At 41.6% G+C, this 18,412-nt stretch overlaps 1 protein-coding gene across 4 annotated transcripts in view; it reads right to left on the bottom strand.

Annotated features, from left to right (window-relative positions):
* Positions 1-3,991: 3,991 nt before the first annotated feature.
* CKAP5 (cytoskeleton associated protein 5) overlaps positions 3,992-18,412 on the bottom strand; it is a 97,006-nt gene continuing 82,585 nt past the window's right edge. For all 4 annotated transcript variants that reach the window (XM_081937435.1, XM_081937433.1, XM_081937436.1 and 1 more), the window contains 10 exons: positions 14,206-14,326; positions 10,956-11,135; positions 9,971-10,158; positions 9,228-9,303; positions 8,662-8,850; positions 8,438-8,575; positions 6,953-7,036; positions 5,925-6,081; positions 5,280-5,434; positions 3,992-4,719 (listed from right to left, as the gene is read on the bottom strand). In XM_081937435.1, coding sequence (XP_081793561.1) covers positions 4,474-4,719; positions 5,280-5,434; positions 5,925-6,081; positions 6,953-7,036; positions 8,438-8,575; positions 8,662-8,850; positions 9,228-9,303; positions 9,971-10,158; positions 10,956-11,135; positions 14,206-14,326 — 1,534 coding nt within the window. In that variant the 3' untranslated portion in view covers positions 3,992-4,473. The remainder of the gene's footprint in view (positions 4,720-5,279; positions 5,435-5,924; positions 6,082-6,952; positions 7,037-8,437; positions 8,576-8,661; positions 8,851-9,227; positions 9,304-9,970; positions 10,159-10,955; positions 11,136-14,205; positions 14,327-18,412) is intronic.

Genomic DNA, 18,412 nt, shown 5'->3' with positions numbered 1-18,412 from the left:
TACTTGGTTTTTTTCCTGGTATCAACTGCAGGCAATTTTTATTGAATGCATCAGCTAAATCATCTGGATAATGGAAGGAAATCCATGCACAATTATCCAAAGCACACCTTTAGAATCTGACAGAACATTTCTGCATTCCTAAATGTATACCTTTAACATAGGAATAATACAAGTTGCAAGAAGTTGGCTTTTCTGTTTCTTTGGAGAATAAAGTGTTCTGAAGGAAAGAAATTATACGTAGCAGAGTTTTAAACATGGTAGGGATTACAAACAGGCAAAGGTTTTGCATTCAACCACATGCTTTATTCAATTAGAGAAAAACCAGCCTATTTGTGTGTGAGAGATCCCTTCTGCTTGAAAGGCAACAACGGATTTCATCCTAAATGTCACAGAATTGATCCCATTCTTAGAGAGGTTGCTACCTAACCTAAAGGGCAGGCTGCTGAAAAGGCATCTTTGGACCAGTGTTGTCCAAGGTTTATGCCCACAAGCCCAGAAACAAGAAGATATGCTTGCTTGTTAAAGTTTGGCAATAACAGCATTTATTTAGTTAAATATTTTCCCCTGAACAATCAAGGAGTATCCATTGGAAGAGGCTAATTTACAGTTTCATTTGTAACTTCATACCCTTCAACCTCTAGCAGACATTCTGATACTTCAAACACTCAATGGTTTAAAGAAAAGGGTAAAAATGAAACATAGATGCACTGGGAGTATTTAAAAAAAAGCAAAAACATCAACGTAACACTCTTAATGAACAGACATTTGGATTAGATTTTTCATCCAACAAATGATTAAGGAAAACATCTGAGCATCAATTTTTTTTGGAACTATTTATGACAATTTTGCATGCCCATTTTCCTGCGTCTATCATTATGTTAATACTGATTAATGGAATACTGTTGTACACATACTATTTTTTTCTTAGTTTAGTGCAACAGACATTAAAAATGAAACACTTGGAAAAAAAACCCTGAGTTAACTAATAAAAAGCTACCACTTTAGACAAATACAGTATTTTAGAGGCATAATTTTTGTCAGTCTTCTAATGCTTATGCTTTTGGATGCACAGAAACTAAACATGTGTGTCACAGACATCATGAAAAAAAGTAGGTCCTAAGAAATCAGGAGAGGATAAATTAACCGATCATTAAATGCTTTTTCATTCAGAGTGATACAGTACTTAGTATTTGTTTCAATATACTAAACACCAACCAGATATTTGGTTTAATTTAATTTGAAAGCATTCTACTGTTGTTCATGCAAAAATATGTCCAAACTCAGTGAGAAACTCAAACTAGCATTATTTAACACGAACAGGACATACCAAAAGCCTTTGCATATTCTTTATAACATGATTTCTTCTGAAAAAATAATTTTATCATAGGCCCCCTGTAAAAATGAAGCATAGCAGTCACATAGTACTTCTTCTCCCAATGGTCTGATGGAATTGTCATGCTGACATTGGAACTAGCTGAATTATCAATGCTTTCATATGCTGGTGCCCATGAGATATGAGAAACAGCCACCAGCCACGTGGGTTGCATCAGAACTTGTACACTTCATTGAGTTATAGATGATTTTGCAAAAATTAGCTTCTTTGTATGTTTCTATATTGCCAGTTCTACTCTTCACTCAACCCAAAAAGGGAAAAGGGAAGCCAAGGATAATAGATCAAGCACATAGCTCACTTTGCATTGAGTAGGACACATTATAGATGAGCAGAATAGAACAAACTCCTTCTCTTCGGAAAAATTCATGGCAGCAACAATGCAATGATCTCACTATTTTTAGAGCTGTCAGTCACTTTTAATACAGCAGCAAACATTTCTCCACTTACTAAGTGAAGCTCTATAAAGACAGAAGAAGAAACTGAATATATTACAGAAGCATCCATTAAGTAACAAAGTTGATACCAATAAATATGTTCTCTATATAGTAACTGAGAAAATGTCATCTTCTGAACCACTGACCCAAAAAATTAATTCTATCTTTTCTAGAAAATATTTCATAGTTACTCCATTGAGAAATTGTATCACCAAGATTCAGGAAGTACAGATAAATTAATAGTAAAAGGTAACATTTATTCAAATGTACTGTAGAAATATTTCAGTTAGTTCTAAGTTAAAGCTAAAAATGGTTCAAATGCTTTAGGGCATTTTGAAAATCAATATTAAAATGGTATTGTAAAAATGATAAAAGCCACACACTGCAAGGAGAAAAGGAAAGAAGCTAAGTATATTGTTAGACAAATAGCTAATATAGTTTAGAGGCTTTACTTTCAAGTATTATTTCTAATACTTGTTGACTATTATAATCCAATGTTTATCTCCAGATTCTATAAGTGAATTCTTGTGTATTATTGAAAAATTAGGGACTTGTTACTATTTCAAATAATGTACTGAAAGAAAACTATAAGTTAGCAAAATACATATATTTTGGCACCATTTCAAGGCCTATCATAGTACTAGCAAGTTGTTATTGTGGTTTTTAAACACAAAACGTATTTTACCCACTTAGATAGGTGCTGATTTATTCTTTAATATTCCTAGCTAAGGCAAGTAATTCTTTATGAAGTAGTTTCAGCTGAAAAGACTGCAAATTAGAATAGGTTTCAAGGCAACTATAGATAATCATCTAAGTAGGAAAATCTACATATTATGGATAAGTACGCTTATTACACCAATTTTCCCCCAGATTACATATCATATATGCACCTAGTGACCAATTATATTTTTACAGATTATTACCAAGCTTGATTGGTTGCAATATAGAACTACTGTATAGCACACCAGCGCTATCAGCCAAAGCGTAACAGGCATAAATATGTAAATGAAATCTATGTTAGACATAAAAGCAACTGATATTCCAGGAAGTATGATACGGGACAAATAATAGGAACATGGAAGGTGCTAAAGAGACTATAGAAATTCTAGGTTATGACACCTGTAGGAACAGATCTTATAAGGCAATCATGAATAAAAGAGAATGAAAGTCAGCCAGAGTCTCACAACTCTCTAACAATTGTGCTCTGAAATGGATGGATATTGTGACAAATAGTCTGACCTTCAATGGTCACAATATCCATTAACTTCAAAGCACAATTATTTTGCAAGTAGAGTCCCAAATATCTCAGTCATGATTACAATTTCTGGTGATACATTTAACACAAACTTGCTAGCAGTTTCTGGGATAGGAAGAGAAAATGGATTCACCACGATTATAGTAAAATTAACAAAAAACTAGTTACCATATTTTTTGGAGTATATGACGTACCTTCTCCCCTACCCCCCCAAAAAGTGGGTGGAAATTTAGGCACTTCTTATAGACCGAATAACGGCGTTTTTGGCCTCCCGAACCCTCCGCACATCGCATTTTTGCCCTCTCTGGCCCCCAGAAGCACTCTGCAGGCCAAAATGGGCTATGAGGAGCAGGCTTCTGGGAGGGCAAAAACGCAATGCCCTGAGGGCTTGGGAGCCCAAAAATAGGCCCGTTTTGGCAGAAATGGGCTATGTGGAGCACCGCAGAGTGCTTCTGGGGGCCAGGGAGGGCAAAAACGCAATGCGTGGAGGCCAAAAACTATTTTTTTCTTGCTTTTGTCCTGTAAATGTAGGAGCGTATTATAGTCCGGTGCGTCTTATAGTCTGAAAAATATGGTATTTGCCCATCTTAAGTACTGAATACTTCCACTATTTTGAGGAAATTTAGATTTAAAACCAGTCCTCAATTAAAATTCTAGGAAAATATTTGGAAGATATTGTCTGAGATGTAAAATGTTCTGGCTTTGGGTCAAGAGTTTTCTTAAGCACAATATTATTAATATTAAAAATTTCCTTCATCTGGAATACCTTTATACATTAGTATCTCAGCTTTTCCTTGTTTGCCCAATGAAAGTTCATTTGCTATAGTGACTCAGACACACACTCACTTAACAATTAAAATGCGGAGTCACAATAGCAATTAGGAACATGGATGAACATTTGCCACCAAGTCACTGCTGCTCCCAGAGAGAGTTAATGCAAACTTTATTTACAAAAAGACACTTAAATTACTTGCTTCATGCCATGCGTCCATACAGAAACAGTTCAAGGATTATATGGAGAAATAATTCACAAAATTGAAAATGAATGCAACAAAAAGTCTCTAAGATTTCAGAGAGCTAAGATAAGACAACTTAACAAATAAAGCCAAGTTTTGAGAAATTAGACTGAGCAGGAGAATTGTTTACAGCTCTGTACACGAAAACTAATACACGGACTCTCCTCTACGGTCAAAAAATGCTCACAAAGAAGCAAAATATATACAAAGATTTGTGCCACATTGACTTGGATCCTCCTCCAAGATCTGCTGTATTATACACAGAAACCAGTTTGTATACATAAGGCCTGCATGAGGCCACTTAACTATGAAGACTTCTAATTTAGTCAACTAAAGATGGATAGCTCTGCAATAGCCAAACTGTCTCACGCAATTTCACTTGCGACTGCTTTTTATTCTCTCCAGTCTTTTTTTCAAGTCATCAATATTGGATGCTGAAGAAGAGGAATTGGTACTTCCAATGCCAGCATGGGTCTGATTGGAGTCCAGATCAATGTGCTGGTATTGTTCCCGTGATTCACGGAGCTGGGAAAGCTTACTATGGAGCATATCTGTAGAGGAAGCAACAGTGGGGACTGATGGCTTGGACAGTGTGGTGGCCAGTGATGCTCTGTCTTCTTGCTGTGGGGAGAGATATTGAAAACTCTTATTCAAAAAGTGCTTATCATATTTTTGCCAAATCAAGAAGATTGGCTCTAACAATACCACTATAACTAATCTTCTTAAGAGGAGGTTTACTTAAGTTTTAGAAATGTAAAATATACATTTAAAATGAAAGGATGCTAAACTTTTATCCTATTCTTTATCTTCACTATGGCCAAGGTCATAAACAGAATTAACATTTTCTTGCAATGTTTTTTTTAAAGCATGGGGTACGCAGCCTTGCTCATTATCTTCATCTATGCTGATATATTAATTTTAAACTTATGACATACACCGGAAAAAAAAATCACCAGTAACCAAAGAGTGAAATGTGGCATAACTCAGTTGTTGTTGTTGTTTTTACAATGGTGCTTAAAGGTTGGTAAACCCTTTTGAATTTTCAATAATTTTGTATAACTGTGACCTAAAACATTTACCTGTTCTCCGTACAAGTTCTAAAAACTAGATGAAATGTTAAAAACTACATAGACAATTAAAAGAAATAAGTCAAAAACTTTCTACTTGTTCTACTTAACTACCTTTGCATTGTCAAGGCCACATCGCTGCCTGAGGATTTTTAATCTTTCCAAATAGACAGATGGCCCCACCTCTTCCCCGTTTGAATTTCCGATAGCTGAAGAAACTACATTGGTGGGAGTGGGAATACATGATACCTCCATCTGTGGAGAAACTCCTACAAAATAAAAAAAATCACAAGCCACAAATGAGTCAAATCTAACTTCAACAAAAGATTGAAATGGGATGTTACCTAGGTTTGAATAGAAGATGACCAGGCTAACATTGAAGATGAAATTAAATGCATGCATCAGTCTTGAGTCCCTTTGTGCCCACAAGAGATCTAAGTCCAGCCCATCTTGAATTCCATTGATTCTTATCTACTACCAATTTGCTTTGAATGTTAGTAATTCAGATTCTTGTAGAGAATCTTAAGCTTGCAATAAACCATGGGTGTCAAACTCACAGTATCACTATTTGTAGATGTTACCTGCATAATGAGAGTATTATGGAATAGCCACTACAATTGCTTAATGTCACACCCGGCCTGTACTTTAAGAAAGTTGATACATTACTTCTGAAATTTCCTACCTGTTCTGATGACCCTGGAAAAATCTGATAGCTTCATCGACACAAGAGCTCTTGGCTGCAGGTTCATATCAAATTACCTGTGGAGGAAATCCGCCCTTTGCCTTCCCTTTCCATTTCAATCAGCCGGAGACCTCGTTCTACATAGCTCTGGAAGAACTGTGAGGAGTTTTTTAGGAAGGGCTCAATATCTGCATCAGAATATTTCTTTTTATATTCATACAGCTCTGCCAGGCCCTGTTTTAAAAACAAAATGCCTCAGCTATTGAAAGTTGTATACATAAAAACGGGCATTAGCTCTGAAGATTTAGGTTGTGAATGTTGTATACTAATGCCAGTTCAATATCATGGCTCCGAGCTCTGAAGATTTAGGTTGTGAATGTTGTATACTAATGCCAGTTCAATATCATGGCTCCGAGCTGAATGCCCTATTATTTGGTCATTAGGATTTCAAATGGTTCTTTCCTGGTCATACTTTAAAAGGTCAAAGCTTGATTTGGGTATTCTCTGTTAATAGGTTCAACAGCTAGGCTCTAAACCTGTCCTAAAGGCTAGCCCAGATGTTTATGTGAGACTGCAAAGCTGTCTCCACCCTCCTCCAAAAAACAAAAAAAACCCCAACAAAAAATCCCTGTGAAACTGATAAAAGATATGCAAAATGCTCTGTGGACAGATCACAGCCTGCATGGAAGAGCGGAGTTAGGTGGTTTGTGACTGGATATGCACATGCTGGTCTGAGTTATAGGCATTCCAGGTGGGAAAAGATTAGAAAAAAATGAAGTCGGTAGAGTGAAGAGAAGGGAAAGAAGGAGCTGGGATGATTGGGGAGCGGGGAAAAGGGTGGGTATGAACTTATTGGGTTATGCTGTGCTAAAATACAAACACAGCAGTGGCATGCGGTACAACAACAAGAGAAAGGGTATGGCTTGCCCAGGTGCTTAGCAGGGATAGGGGAGAAAAGCATTGAGACTATTGTTCTACAAGTTCCATCTGAAAATTTTGCCCAAACCCCAATCAATCAAGTGGGCTGAATCCTGAGCTACAATGAGTTTCTTCCATGTGCAGAAAAAAAAAGACTTTTTTTTTAAATTCTAGACATACTTCTTACCTCTTTAGTGTTTTCTTTAGAACCAATTTTTTTAAATATCTCTGCCAAAATATCATTTACTTTGGCCTTTGGTGACTTTTCATCCTATAAAAGGAATTTGGGCATTAATTAACAAATCAAATTAAAAATCCAAATAACAACTAAAGAATGCAGAAAAACAAATAAAAAATCTAGAGGAATTGAAATTTAAGTAACTGAAGCATCTTTGGAAATACAGGCAGAACACTAAAACAGGTAAGCCAGAGTTATAAAACATAAATGAGGACAGTATATTCCAATTTAAAGAAAACAAATCACTATTCTAGAAAAGAAATCAGACAGTATTAAAATCTCAACTTGTTAACAATAGCAAACAGGGATTTCAGGCTCACTAGCAGAGTTCTGAATACTATGATAGAGTCCACACATTATTATCAATACTGTGCACTACTGTAGAAGCCAGCTTCAAATGGCCATGTGTAAATATAATGCCATTTATAGACAAATTATAGGCAGCAATAGACAAATTTGATATCTGTAATGCTTTGGGAACTATGAGTGTCAAGCAGAACCAGAAATTAACCTTGTAATTGTGACTACCCTAAACACAGCACGCTTAAGCCATCTCTCTTGAACATCACTTCGTGCAAGGCTTCTTTTTTCTTCGCGAGGACAATGTCATGGATAGATAGCATTCTGTACTGTATATGTAGTCCTTGACTTACGACCACAATAGATCCCAAACTTTATGTTGCTAAATGAAACATTTGTGAAGTGAATTTTGCCCTATTATTTTGCCCTGTGATGACTTTTCTGGTCACAGTTGTTAAGTGAATCACTGCAGTTCTTAAATTTGCAACACGGCTGTTAAGTAAATCTGGCTTTCCTATTGACTTTGCTTGTAAGAAGATTGCAAAAGGTGATCAGGAGCCCAGAACATTGGAACTGCCGTAAGTATGAGTTGGTTGCCAAGCATCTGAATTTTGGTCATGTGACCATGGGAATGCTGCAATGGCTGTAAGGGCGAAAAACGGCCATAAGTCACTTTTTTCAGTGCCTTTGTAACTTTGAACAGTCACTAAATGAACTGTTGCAAGTTGAGGACTACTTGTAATTCATCTCCTTTAAAAGAAGTCAAAGTGACTATCTGAGCCTTTTCAAGAAAGATCTGTTATGTTATAAATAAATGCGGGGGGGGGGGGGAGAGCAAATTGATTGTTTATAGGAAATAGGCATGTTGCCCAATTTGTATATAGCCTGAAACATGCTACTGTGCAAGAGTTATTCTGTAGCTAACCAAACGCTTTGCAAAATGCCTCCCTGTGCTTCTTGACATCCTAATCCAGCCACATCAGGGAGTGTCTTCAGGCTTCTATGTAATCCAGGCTAAAAGTCCATACAGTAAAAATGATATAATTCACAAAGATTCCAACTGTGCACTTGGAAAATTAACCAGGTTTAAGGTGACGGCTGTTTTCTTTCTATTTTAAAATACAAAATACTTACAATACGGGAAGCGCCTTTTTCTGTGCCTTTATCAGATTTGCTTCCAGTTTGGTCCAGGGAGTGTTTCATCATTCTGCATAGATGAGCCTCCAATTCAGATTCATTCTTGTTGTCTATCATTGTTAGATGATCTAAAATCTAGAAAGAAACATTATAACTTTAGAGAATCTTTTAAATATTCCTGAAAACCATTCACGGGTTGGAACCAATCCACTTGGTCTTACTTTGGGTCCCTTCAGTTTGCATAATGTATGAATCAGGGTCTTCAGAGTCCGTATTGGGAATTCGCTTTTACACTGCTTTAATTTCTCTTTTGGAAACACCTTCATAAAGATGTGAATATCCAACATGATTCGGTCCAGGTTGATGCTGTTGATGGTTTCAGGGAGTAGTCTTACCATTCTCCATAAGCACTTGGAGACAGGAGAGAAATGTTTACAAACCAAAATCAGTTACGTATGGAACAGGACATCCTAATGCAGAGTCGTCAGTGGCAAACTTGATGTTTTAAAAGCTTAAAATAAATGATTATGAACAAATATGGCAATTGTCCGCTGAATTATATCGGACATAAAAAGTTCATTGCTCATTAAGACACCAACTCGTAACAGATATTTTAAACCTTTAGTTTTCATTGGCAAGTTTATCTATTAATAACAGATAATGCCACACTTATTTGTATTCATAATGTAATTTTTCCAATAGAAAAGAATTAGGTCTATAATTATAACAAGTTGGCAATACATATCACTATGCCATTTCAAATCTGAAAAGAAACCTACATACTCACTTTCATTACAAGTTCTGAGAATTTGGGAGAACTAGCAGTTGCTAATAGACTGTCCTGGAGTAGAACGAGCAGGGCACTAGAAGAATTAAGTGAAGTAGCATTATTTACTTGATTTATACACCCACCCATCTCACTGTGGTGATTCTGAGTGGCTAACATTTAAAACTCTAATACAAATAATGTAAAATTACAATACATATAATAACTATTGACATAAAAGCCAGTCTGTCACAAAGCAATCAACAATCTCCTAAGTTTCATCTAAATATAACCACTGCAAGAGTCATACATATTTTCACAGATAATCAGCAAGTACCATGCAGAGGTATGTAATACTTGGGATTTTACTTGGGTGATTGTTAAAAATACAATAGAACACAACACCTATCTGTAACTCATGAAAGCATTTATGACTTTTTCTAAGACTGCATGGCTATTTTTAAACTACAGGTGTCAAACTCCCCATGTCACGTTGCTGTCATGTGACGTTTTGCAACATTTCCCCCCTTTGCGGAGCTGGGGTGGGCGTGCCCTGTGCGTGACGCATCTGGCCCGCAGGTCGCCAATTTGACACCCCTGCTCTAAACCATCTCTTCTGAACTGAATTTGCTCAACTGTATCCAACTGTAATGAGGAACAAATGTATTTCATCGAGCACATGCTGGAATATTAGCATTAAGTGCTATGGCAGATAATTAGACTATTAAAAAAAAGACTTTTTATCTTATCATCAAGTTATTTACCTCAATATGTTGGTTTGGTCAGATTTCTCTAGAACTTTTACCACCAAGAGGTTGACAGATCTGATAACCTGCTGGCCTTCTTCTAGATCTTCAACTCTTGAATCCAGCATTAAGGTAATAAGGCCATGCATCAAATCCTTCAACACTCCTGCAGAAGCCTCCCTTGCCAAGCTTTCAATCTGGAATAACTGTCAAATGAATCTAAGTGTTAGATACAATTCTATCTTCTGTATAAAGCTTACAAGCCACAATAACCCTTTCAGAGCCCCAATATTAGATTGGTCCCTATGGGAAGACAATGTTGCATTTTGCTTGCCTTCTCAGTAAGCATTGTTTTCAGAAATATGTTTAGAAGTGTTGATGAGTGAAAAGAACCCGTGGTGCAGGATTGAAGGGAAGGAGATGCTTTAGATGCCAACCTGAAAAAATTCAGTGGCAAATCACAACACAACAATAAAACACAAGCCACATCTCTTAAAGGCATTGTTTGTACTTTAAAGAATGTTTTTGTCAGATGATTGACATTGCAGCAGATTAGATCAGAGATATAAGAACGACACTTAGATATTTGGCAAGCTGCATTTACTCATCCTTGAAAATAGCACTTCAAGAACTAAAATATTAATATGTGTAAAATATCTAGATCATTTAACCCAACCACATCAAACAAGATACAATACTACATCATGGACCCCAACTTAGTTAAATAAAAACCATTTATCTTTTTTGCCAAACAGTAGGCAAACATTATATTTTAAATTTTTAATTAGGCTTCCAGGAACTAAGCTTGTGAATTCTTTTTGGTAACTCCCGAAATTCAGGAAGGTGGTGAGTAAAAAACATGCAACTTGGCCTACTACTTGTACCAAGCAACCAGATTCTGCATTAAGATTGCTTGATGTGCAATGATGTGCAACCTGATCACATTTTGACTGTTTTTTTTTTCATTTTACAATAGCAAAATAAATAAATAAAGAACTCTTACTGAAATCATGTTTCCGATGATGCAGCTGTACAACTTGACGATCTCATCCTTGTCCAGTTTCTCATCAGCCATATGAGTATTATAAATGAGTCGGAGCTGCATGAATGTAGCTACTAAGAACTGGTCAATGTGGCCAGACATTGCTTCGGCTTTATCCTCTTGTCTTAGAACCTCATCAATCTATATACAGACATAATAATTATGTTTCTTCACGCAGCGGAGTATTTAAGATATTGGCATGCACTAGCTGCAAAAACTACCACCAATCTCTCCTCTTAACTATTTTTTCCCCCATTCTGCTGTGCTATTTCAATTCATCCATCACTTTGTTCACAATCTTAGACTATTAGGCCAAACATCAGATGTGCAGTGCCAGCAAAAGTTAGTTATTCCTGCATTATCTATTTTAACACATTCTGCAGCCTTTACACTTCAAAGAACATGTATCAAATATGCATATTACTACAAACATTTAAAATTCATTTTTCCTGCAGTTGCAGTAATTGTTAGCCCTAGGGCAGCGATGGCGAACCTTTTTTGGCTCGCGTGCCACAAGTGGGGGGAGTGCAGGGGGGTCGTGTGCTGGCGTGCCACACCCATAATGCAACACGCGACCCCCCCATTTTTACATGCTTTTTTCGCCCTCCCCAGGCTCCAGAGGCTTTATAGGAGCCTGGGAAGGGCGAAAAGAGCCCCGCCGCAGGCCCTCCGGAGGCTTCAGGGACTGTCCGGAGGCTTCCCTGAAGCCTTTGGAATGCTTAAAACCACACTCTGAGCAAACCGGAAGTCACTTCCGGTTTGCTCGGAGGGTCGTTTTAAGCGCTCCGAAGGCTTCAGGGAAGCCTCTGGACGGTCCCTGAAGCCTCCGGGGGGGGGGGGGAGGCTCTTTTTGCCCTCCCCAGGCTCCTATAAAGCCTCTGGAGCCTGGGGAAGGAGAAAAATAGCTTTTAAAAAGGTGAACTCAGCTGCCCAGCGCGCGCATGCGTGCTGGCCAGCTGACAGGGCAGCGCCTCGCGTGCCCTGACAAATGGCTCCGCGTGCCACTTGTGGCACACGTGCCATAGGTTCGCCATCACTGCCCTAGGGGAATGCAAGATGAAAATGTGAATTCACCCTAGCATTTCTTTCTTTTCCATAAAGTAAGAACGTTTTTTTCATAAACTTTCTTATGCTATTGGAACAGCTGAGAAACCGAATCCCTCCTTTTAGAGAGCAAAAATGATTGTTACTCTGCAGTAAACCTCAGTTCAGACTCATTGGTAGACTGATGCTCATCAAATCTTATTCTAAAACTTACAACTATATATACATATATGAGAGACTGACCCAAAGTCATCCAGTCAGATTATTTATTTTTTATCCAGCATTTATTATGTTTATAAATAATGCAAGGTAGTGAACATAGCTAATACTCTTCCACCTTCTATTTTCCCCAGAACAATCCTATAGGTGAGTTTGACTGAGAGACTGATCCAAAGCTACCCAGTCAGATTTCACACCTAAAGTGGGACTCCTCAGTCTCCTGGTTTCTAGCCTGGTTCCCTAACTGCTAGGCCAAATTCGCTCTCAAAATTAGAATGAATTTTCTCAATAGGAGAAATAAAATTTAATTTTATTTAAGGAGTCTTTACTGATATGGCAGCATAGAAATATGCTTAACAAACAAACTGAATGCACCACAAAAGCCTCCTCATTCATTTCCCCTCATTTGCTCTATTCAATCAGAAGCCAAGTCCATGCCATCCCATCCTCCACCCCACCCCACCCCCAAATACTTCCTGGAACAAAGGGGCCTCAGCTGGCAAATGAGGACTCTGCTTCAAGGTTAAGTAGACTGAAATCCTAGAAGTGGAGGAGGAATTTTATTTAAAGCCCAGTAAGGTTAAATAAATGTTGTCTTATTAGATAATATGAAGAGTTAAAGTATCCTTGCATGCCTCTTGGCATCAAAATGAAAGTCAGTGAATTATCTAGTAGCTGGGAATGTTCTATGTTCTTGCACTTGAACATAAGATCTTTTTCTTTGCAAGAGTTTGGCTGGCTTCAAAAAGGTTTGGATCAATTCATGGAAGTCACAGGGTTTAATAGCTATTAGTCTTGTTGGCAACTGTATAGACCGGAGATGGCGAACCCTTTTTGTTTTGGGTGCCAAAAGCACGTGTACGCGCTTGTGTGCCCACCCCCATAATTTAATGTCCCCCCGCACCATGCCCCCTGCGCCAGTGTGCGTGACACGCTCCCCCACAGCCCCAAGCATGCACGCACGGCTTTCTTGGAGCCTGGGGAGGGCGAAAACGGCTTTCCCTCCCTGGAGGCCGGAAATGGCTCCTATTCTGATTTCTGGTGGGCCCGGTAGGTCCGTTTTTCGCCCTCCCCAGGCTCCAGAGGCTTTCTAGGAGCTTGGGGAGAGTGAAAAACACCCCAACAAGCAAACCAGAAGTTCAGGAACGGATCTCCAGGTTGGCCGTTGAGCCATATTTCTCCTCCGGAGGGCGAAAAAAACCCCAACGCACAAACCGGAAGTCGGTTCCTGAACTTCCTCAGCTGACAGGGCAACGCCTTGTGTGCCGTCAGAAATGGCTCCGTGTGCCACCTGTGGCACACATGCCATAGATTCGCCATCACAGGTATAGACTATTGATGGCTAACCTTTTCCGGACCGAGTGCCCAAAGCACATGTGCATGAAAGTGCGTGCCCAAACTCCCAAAATGCAATGCACGCGCCCCCCATGCATGCAACCTGCCCCTGCGCATGGGACCCCTGCATGCGCCTCATCCCCCACGCATGTGTGTGCAGGGGCCCTGCATGCACCTCACAGACCGGAAGACTAGCTGGCCAGTGAAAGGCGTGTGCACACATGCAGGGCAGAGCTGAACTGGGGCAAAGACTTGCGTGCCCACAGGGAGGGCGCTGTGTGCTACCTCTGGCACGCGTATCATAGGTTCGCCATCACAGATATAGACTATCTGGTGGGAGATGGACTTTCTTGTGCAGTTGACCACTGTGAGAACAGAATATTGGACTAGGTAGACCAGAGGTCCGCTCCAGGAAGGCACCACTTTTGTTCCTTTTGAGAACTGCGAGTCAGATGGCCCCTGTGCACTTAGTTATGTCATCAAGACATATTTCAGAGTGGGGCATGTGTCACCTGACACATAGCTCCACCAAGTGTGCAACTCATCACTCTCGCAAATAATTTCTTGATCTGTTAAACTATGTTGCCGCCATCTACAAAAAAACACCACTTACCTGTGCAAGAGCTTGGATACTAGTATTGATATCCCCACTGGCTACCTGGGAGATAACAAAGTTGATAGTAGAAGCAGTATTGCTGTGCATGTCATCAAAGTGTGGGGAGACAGCACGGACCCTGGGTGGAGGAAAGTTTTTGCAATTACTGAAAGTTAATCCTTTCCACACGACTTCCAAAATAACACTTGCAAATTTTGCAGAGTTTTAGCTTACGGTAATTGAGAAAAGCAGAATATGCTATTGAAAACAAGCACATGGGTAGGAAGTACAAATGGTGCAGATCTAGCTAATAAGTAGATGCTGCTTGCCTGTGGAATTTTAACATTTTTCCTGTAACACCTGAATAGGGTTTCTTTCATTATTTTCCTTCCCTGTCAAGTCAGCTCTTCTCCTTCTCTCATCTCATCTCTATTTTTTCCCCCTCCTTTTTCTTCTACATTTTCCTATCTCTATTCTGTGGGTAGGATACTTTTTTGTGTGTTTTGCATTGCTACTAGAAGAAAGGAGAGGAACTTGTATGTATATATCTCTATCACTGTATGAGACAGTGGTTGGTATATGAGGATGAGAGAATCAATGTATTTTATAAATGGAATCTCTATTAAATTTAATTATAGTTACATCAATTAGTATTGACTTCTTTTTGCTCTGAACGTTGGTCCTACCTGAACGTTCTTCTCAGCGTGGAGCAGGACAGTCCAGGAGTGGGTTGTTCAATCCTTATTTGCCCAAGAGACGGAGTCAGAATTTAAGCTACGCCTCCAGCTTTCCCTGCTGATATCCAATTCCGACTAGGCGCAGCTCCAACTAGAGTAATGAAAGAAGAACAGGCCCTGCCCGCAGCATTACTAGCCCCCGGGGACCGGGACCTAACCAAAAACAATAACTAGGGTGGGACCTGGACCGTCCTGCGCCACACTGAGAAGAACGTTCAGGTAGGACCAACGTTCCTTCTCCAGCTGATGGCGCAAAAGGGTCCAGGAGTGGGACATACCAAAGCAGCAGTCCCTAGGGCGAGAACTCACTGGTTCATGGTACCCGAGGGCACATGTACTCCTTGCAGCACTCTATGCCCAAATGATGCCCCCGCAGATGCGAACGCATTCAATCTATAGTGCTTAATGAAAGGTGAGGGGGAAACCCACGTTGCAGTTCTACAAACGTCTCCGATCGGAGCCTGAGTGTTCCACGCCGCCGTGGTGGCTGCAGTCCTGGTTGAATGAGCCGTTATCCTCTGCGGCACCGGCTTGTCCCTCGCCTCATAAGCCCTGGCAATACAAGCTCACAACCAGCGTCCAATAGTAGAAGAGGACACCCGTGAACCCATGGCAGAAGGCTGGAAAGAGACAAACACCTCCATTTTCTATAGGGCGCCGTTCTCTTTATGTAAATACGGAGGGCCCTCCGCACGTCCAGCTTGTGCCAGGATTTCTTCTCTATATGAGAGGGGTTAGGACAGAAGTGTGGCAGACTTAACTCCTGAGCCCTATGAAAGTAGAAGTTTATCTTGGGGATAAAAGCGAGATGAAGCCTCAGAACCACTGTGTTAGGCTGGAAAATACAAAGGTCTTCCCTGACAGAGAGGGCACCTAACTCTGAAATCCTCTTAGCCAACGTGATGGCGACTAGGAAAACCACCTTTAATGTGAGGAACTGTAAGGACAAAGTCCTCAGCGGTTCAAAAGGAGGATCCACTAGGGCCAAGAGGACTGTGGACAAATCCCAAGATGGGAACCTGTGAACTACCGGGGGCCGAAGATTTGCCGCCCCCCCCCGTAGAAACCTCTTCACCACCGGATGACGGCCCAGGTTCTCCTGGCCGTCCAAGATCAGGACAGTCGACAGGGCCAAGACCTGTCTCCGAAGTGTGTTATGGGCTAACCCCCTATCGAGCCCATCCCGAAGAAAATCCAGGATATTCGGAAGCGAGGGATGTTTGGGGTCCACACGTGCCTTACGGCACCAAGTACAAAAAGTGGACCACATGGCGTTATAAATCCTGGTCGTGGCCGAGTGTCTGGGCGCCACAATGGTTCGTATCACCCGTGAGGAGAAACTAGCCTCTCTCAAGATCTTCCTCTCAAATACCAGGCGGTCAACTGAAGCCATTGCAGCTGTGGATGGACCAGGACCCGCTGGCGTAGGAATATCTTCTCCTGTGGGATTCTCCAGGGTTTGGCAATGGACAGACTTAAAAGGTCTGTGAACCAAGGCCTGCGTGGCGAGTATGGGGTGACCATGATTACCTCCGCCCCTTCCATCACTATCTTCCCTAACACCCCTGGAATCAGTGGGAGGGTGGGGAACGCATAAAGCAGACCTGGGGGCCACCTGCTGCGTAGGGCACTGCTCCCCTCCGCTCCCCGAGTTGGGAACTGCGTGGAAAACCTGGGGAGCTGGGCATTTTCCGGAGACGCGAAGAGGTCTACCACTGGCCATCCGAATCTTCTGTAGATCTCCTCAAACAGTTCTGGTTCCAGCTGCTACTCCGTCTGGTTCACTGTGGCCCTGCTGAGCCAGTCCGCCTGGTGATTGGCGTCTCCGGATATGTGCTCTGCTTTGATGGACAACAGGTGCCTCTCCGCCCAATGGCCCAGGCACTGAGATTCCACCCAGAGGGCTCTGGAGTGAGTCCCCCCCTGCCTGTTTACATGCGCCTTCATGGCCATGTTGTCCGTCAGGAGTAGGACGTGTCTTTGCTCTACAAGGGCCTGAAAGTGTCGAAGGGCCAGATGAGCCACAAGCAGCTCCAGACAGTTTATGTTATGTGTAAGGTCCTGAGGGGACCACTGCCCCTGGGCCAGCTGTGTCCCCAACAATGTCCCCCAGCTATAAAGGCTCATGTCTGTGATCAGGGTAAGTCTCTCCGGCTCCCTGAAACCACACCCTCTGGCTAGTGCTGGAGAAACCCACCATCTCAGGGAGAGCCTCAAGTGTGGGGGGGTACTCAAACCTGGAAAGACGAGGCGCTGCACTTGCTCCTTTGGTACGGGAGCAAGAACCACTGGAGGGTTCTAGCATGAAGCCTTGTCCATGGAACAAAATCTATGCATGAAATCATCTTCCCCAACAACTGGGATAAGGTAACTATGGGTACATGTCGTTCTCTCTGTACCTGGTTGACCAGTTTCACCAGGCTAGCCTTACGATCCTGTGACAAGAACACCGTGGCGGAGGAGGAATCTATGATCACTCCCAAATGCAACAGTTTGGTAGATGGTCGCATGTGGCTGTTCTGGATGTTTATTGAGAACCCATACCTCTGCAGGGTTTTGTTTTGTTTTATTGGATTTATATGCTGCCCTCTTCCCAAAGCACTCAGGACGGCATACAACATTAAAAAACACATATCCCAAAAGTTAAAAAGAAATTAAATACATATCCAAAAAACCAAACCAAATTTATAGGACAATACATTTAAAAAATGAGTTAAAATTAACAGGCCAGGCCGGCTTGCTGGAAAAGCCAACTTTTTAGGGCACGTCGGAAGGACCGGAGGTCAGGGATTATGCAAAGCTCCGGGGGCAGCTCATTTCAGAGGGAAGGAGCTCCCACAGAGAAGGCTCTCCCCCTGGGGGTCACCAGCTGACACTGTCTGGCCGACGGCACCCTGAGGAGGCCAACTCTGTGGGATCGTACTGGATGGTGGGAGGATACTGGTGGCAGTAGGTGGTCTCGCAGGTACCCTGGGCCTAAGCCATGGAGCACTTTAAAGGTCATAATTAATACCTTGAATCGCACCCGGAAAACAACTGGCAACCAGTGCAGGCCGCCTAAAAGGAGTGTAACATGGGAGCACCTAGGTACCCCCTTGACAACCCGCACGGCCGCATTCTGGACTAGCTGAAGCCTCCGGGTGCTCTTCAAGGGCAGCCCCATGTAGAGAGTGTTGCAGTAGTCCAGGCGAGAAAGGACGAGGGCATGAATGACTGTGCACAGAGCATCCCGATCCAGGAAAGGGCGCAGCTGACGTACCAGGCGAACCTGGTAAAAGGCCCTCCTGGTCACGGCCGCCAGGTGTTCTTCTAAACTAAGCCGCGTATCCAGGAGGACTCCCAGATTGCGAGCCTTCTCTGAGGGGGCTAAAATTTCTCCCCCTATCGTCAAAGATGGAACAAGATGTACAAATCGGGATGACGGAAACCACAGCCACTCAGTCTTGGAGGGATTGAGCTTGAGTCTGTTCCTCCCCATCCAGATCCGC

This window comes from Natrix helvetica (assembly GCF_964273705.1).
Source record: "Natrix helvetica genome assembly, chromosome: 1".
NCBI classification, from domain to species: Eukaryota; Metazoa; Chordata; class Lepidosauria; order Squamata; family Natricidae; genus Natrix; species Natrix helvetica.
This window is presented reverse-complemented; position numbering and strand designations above follow the sequence as displayed.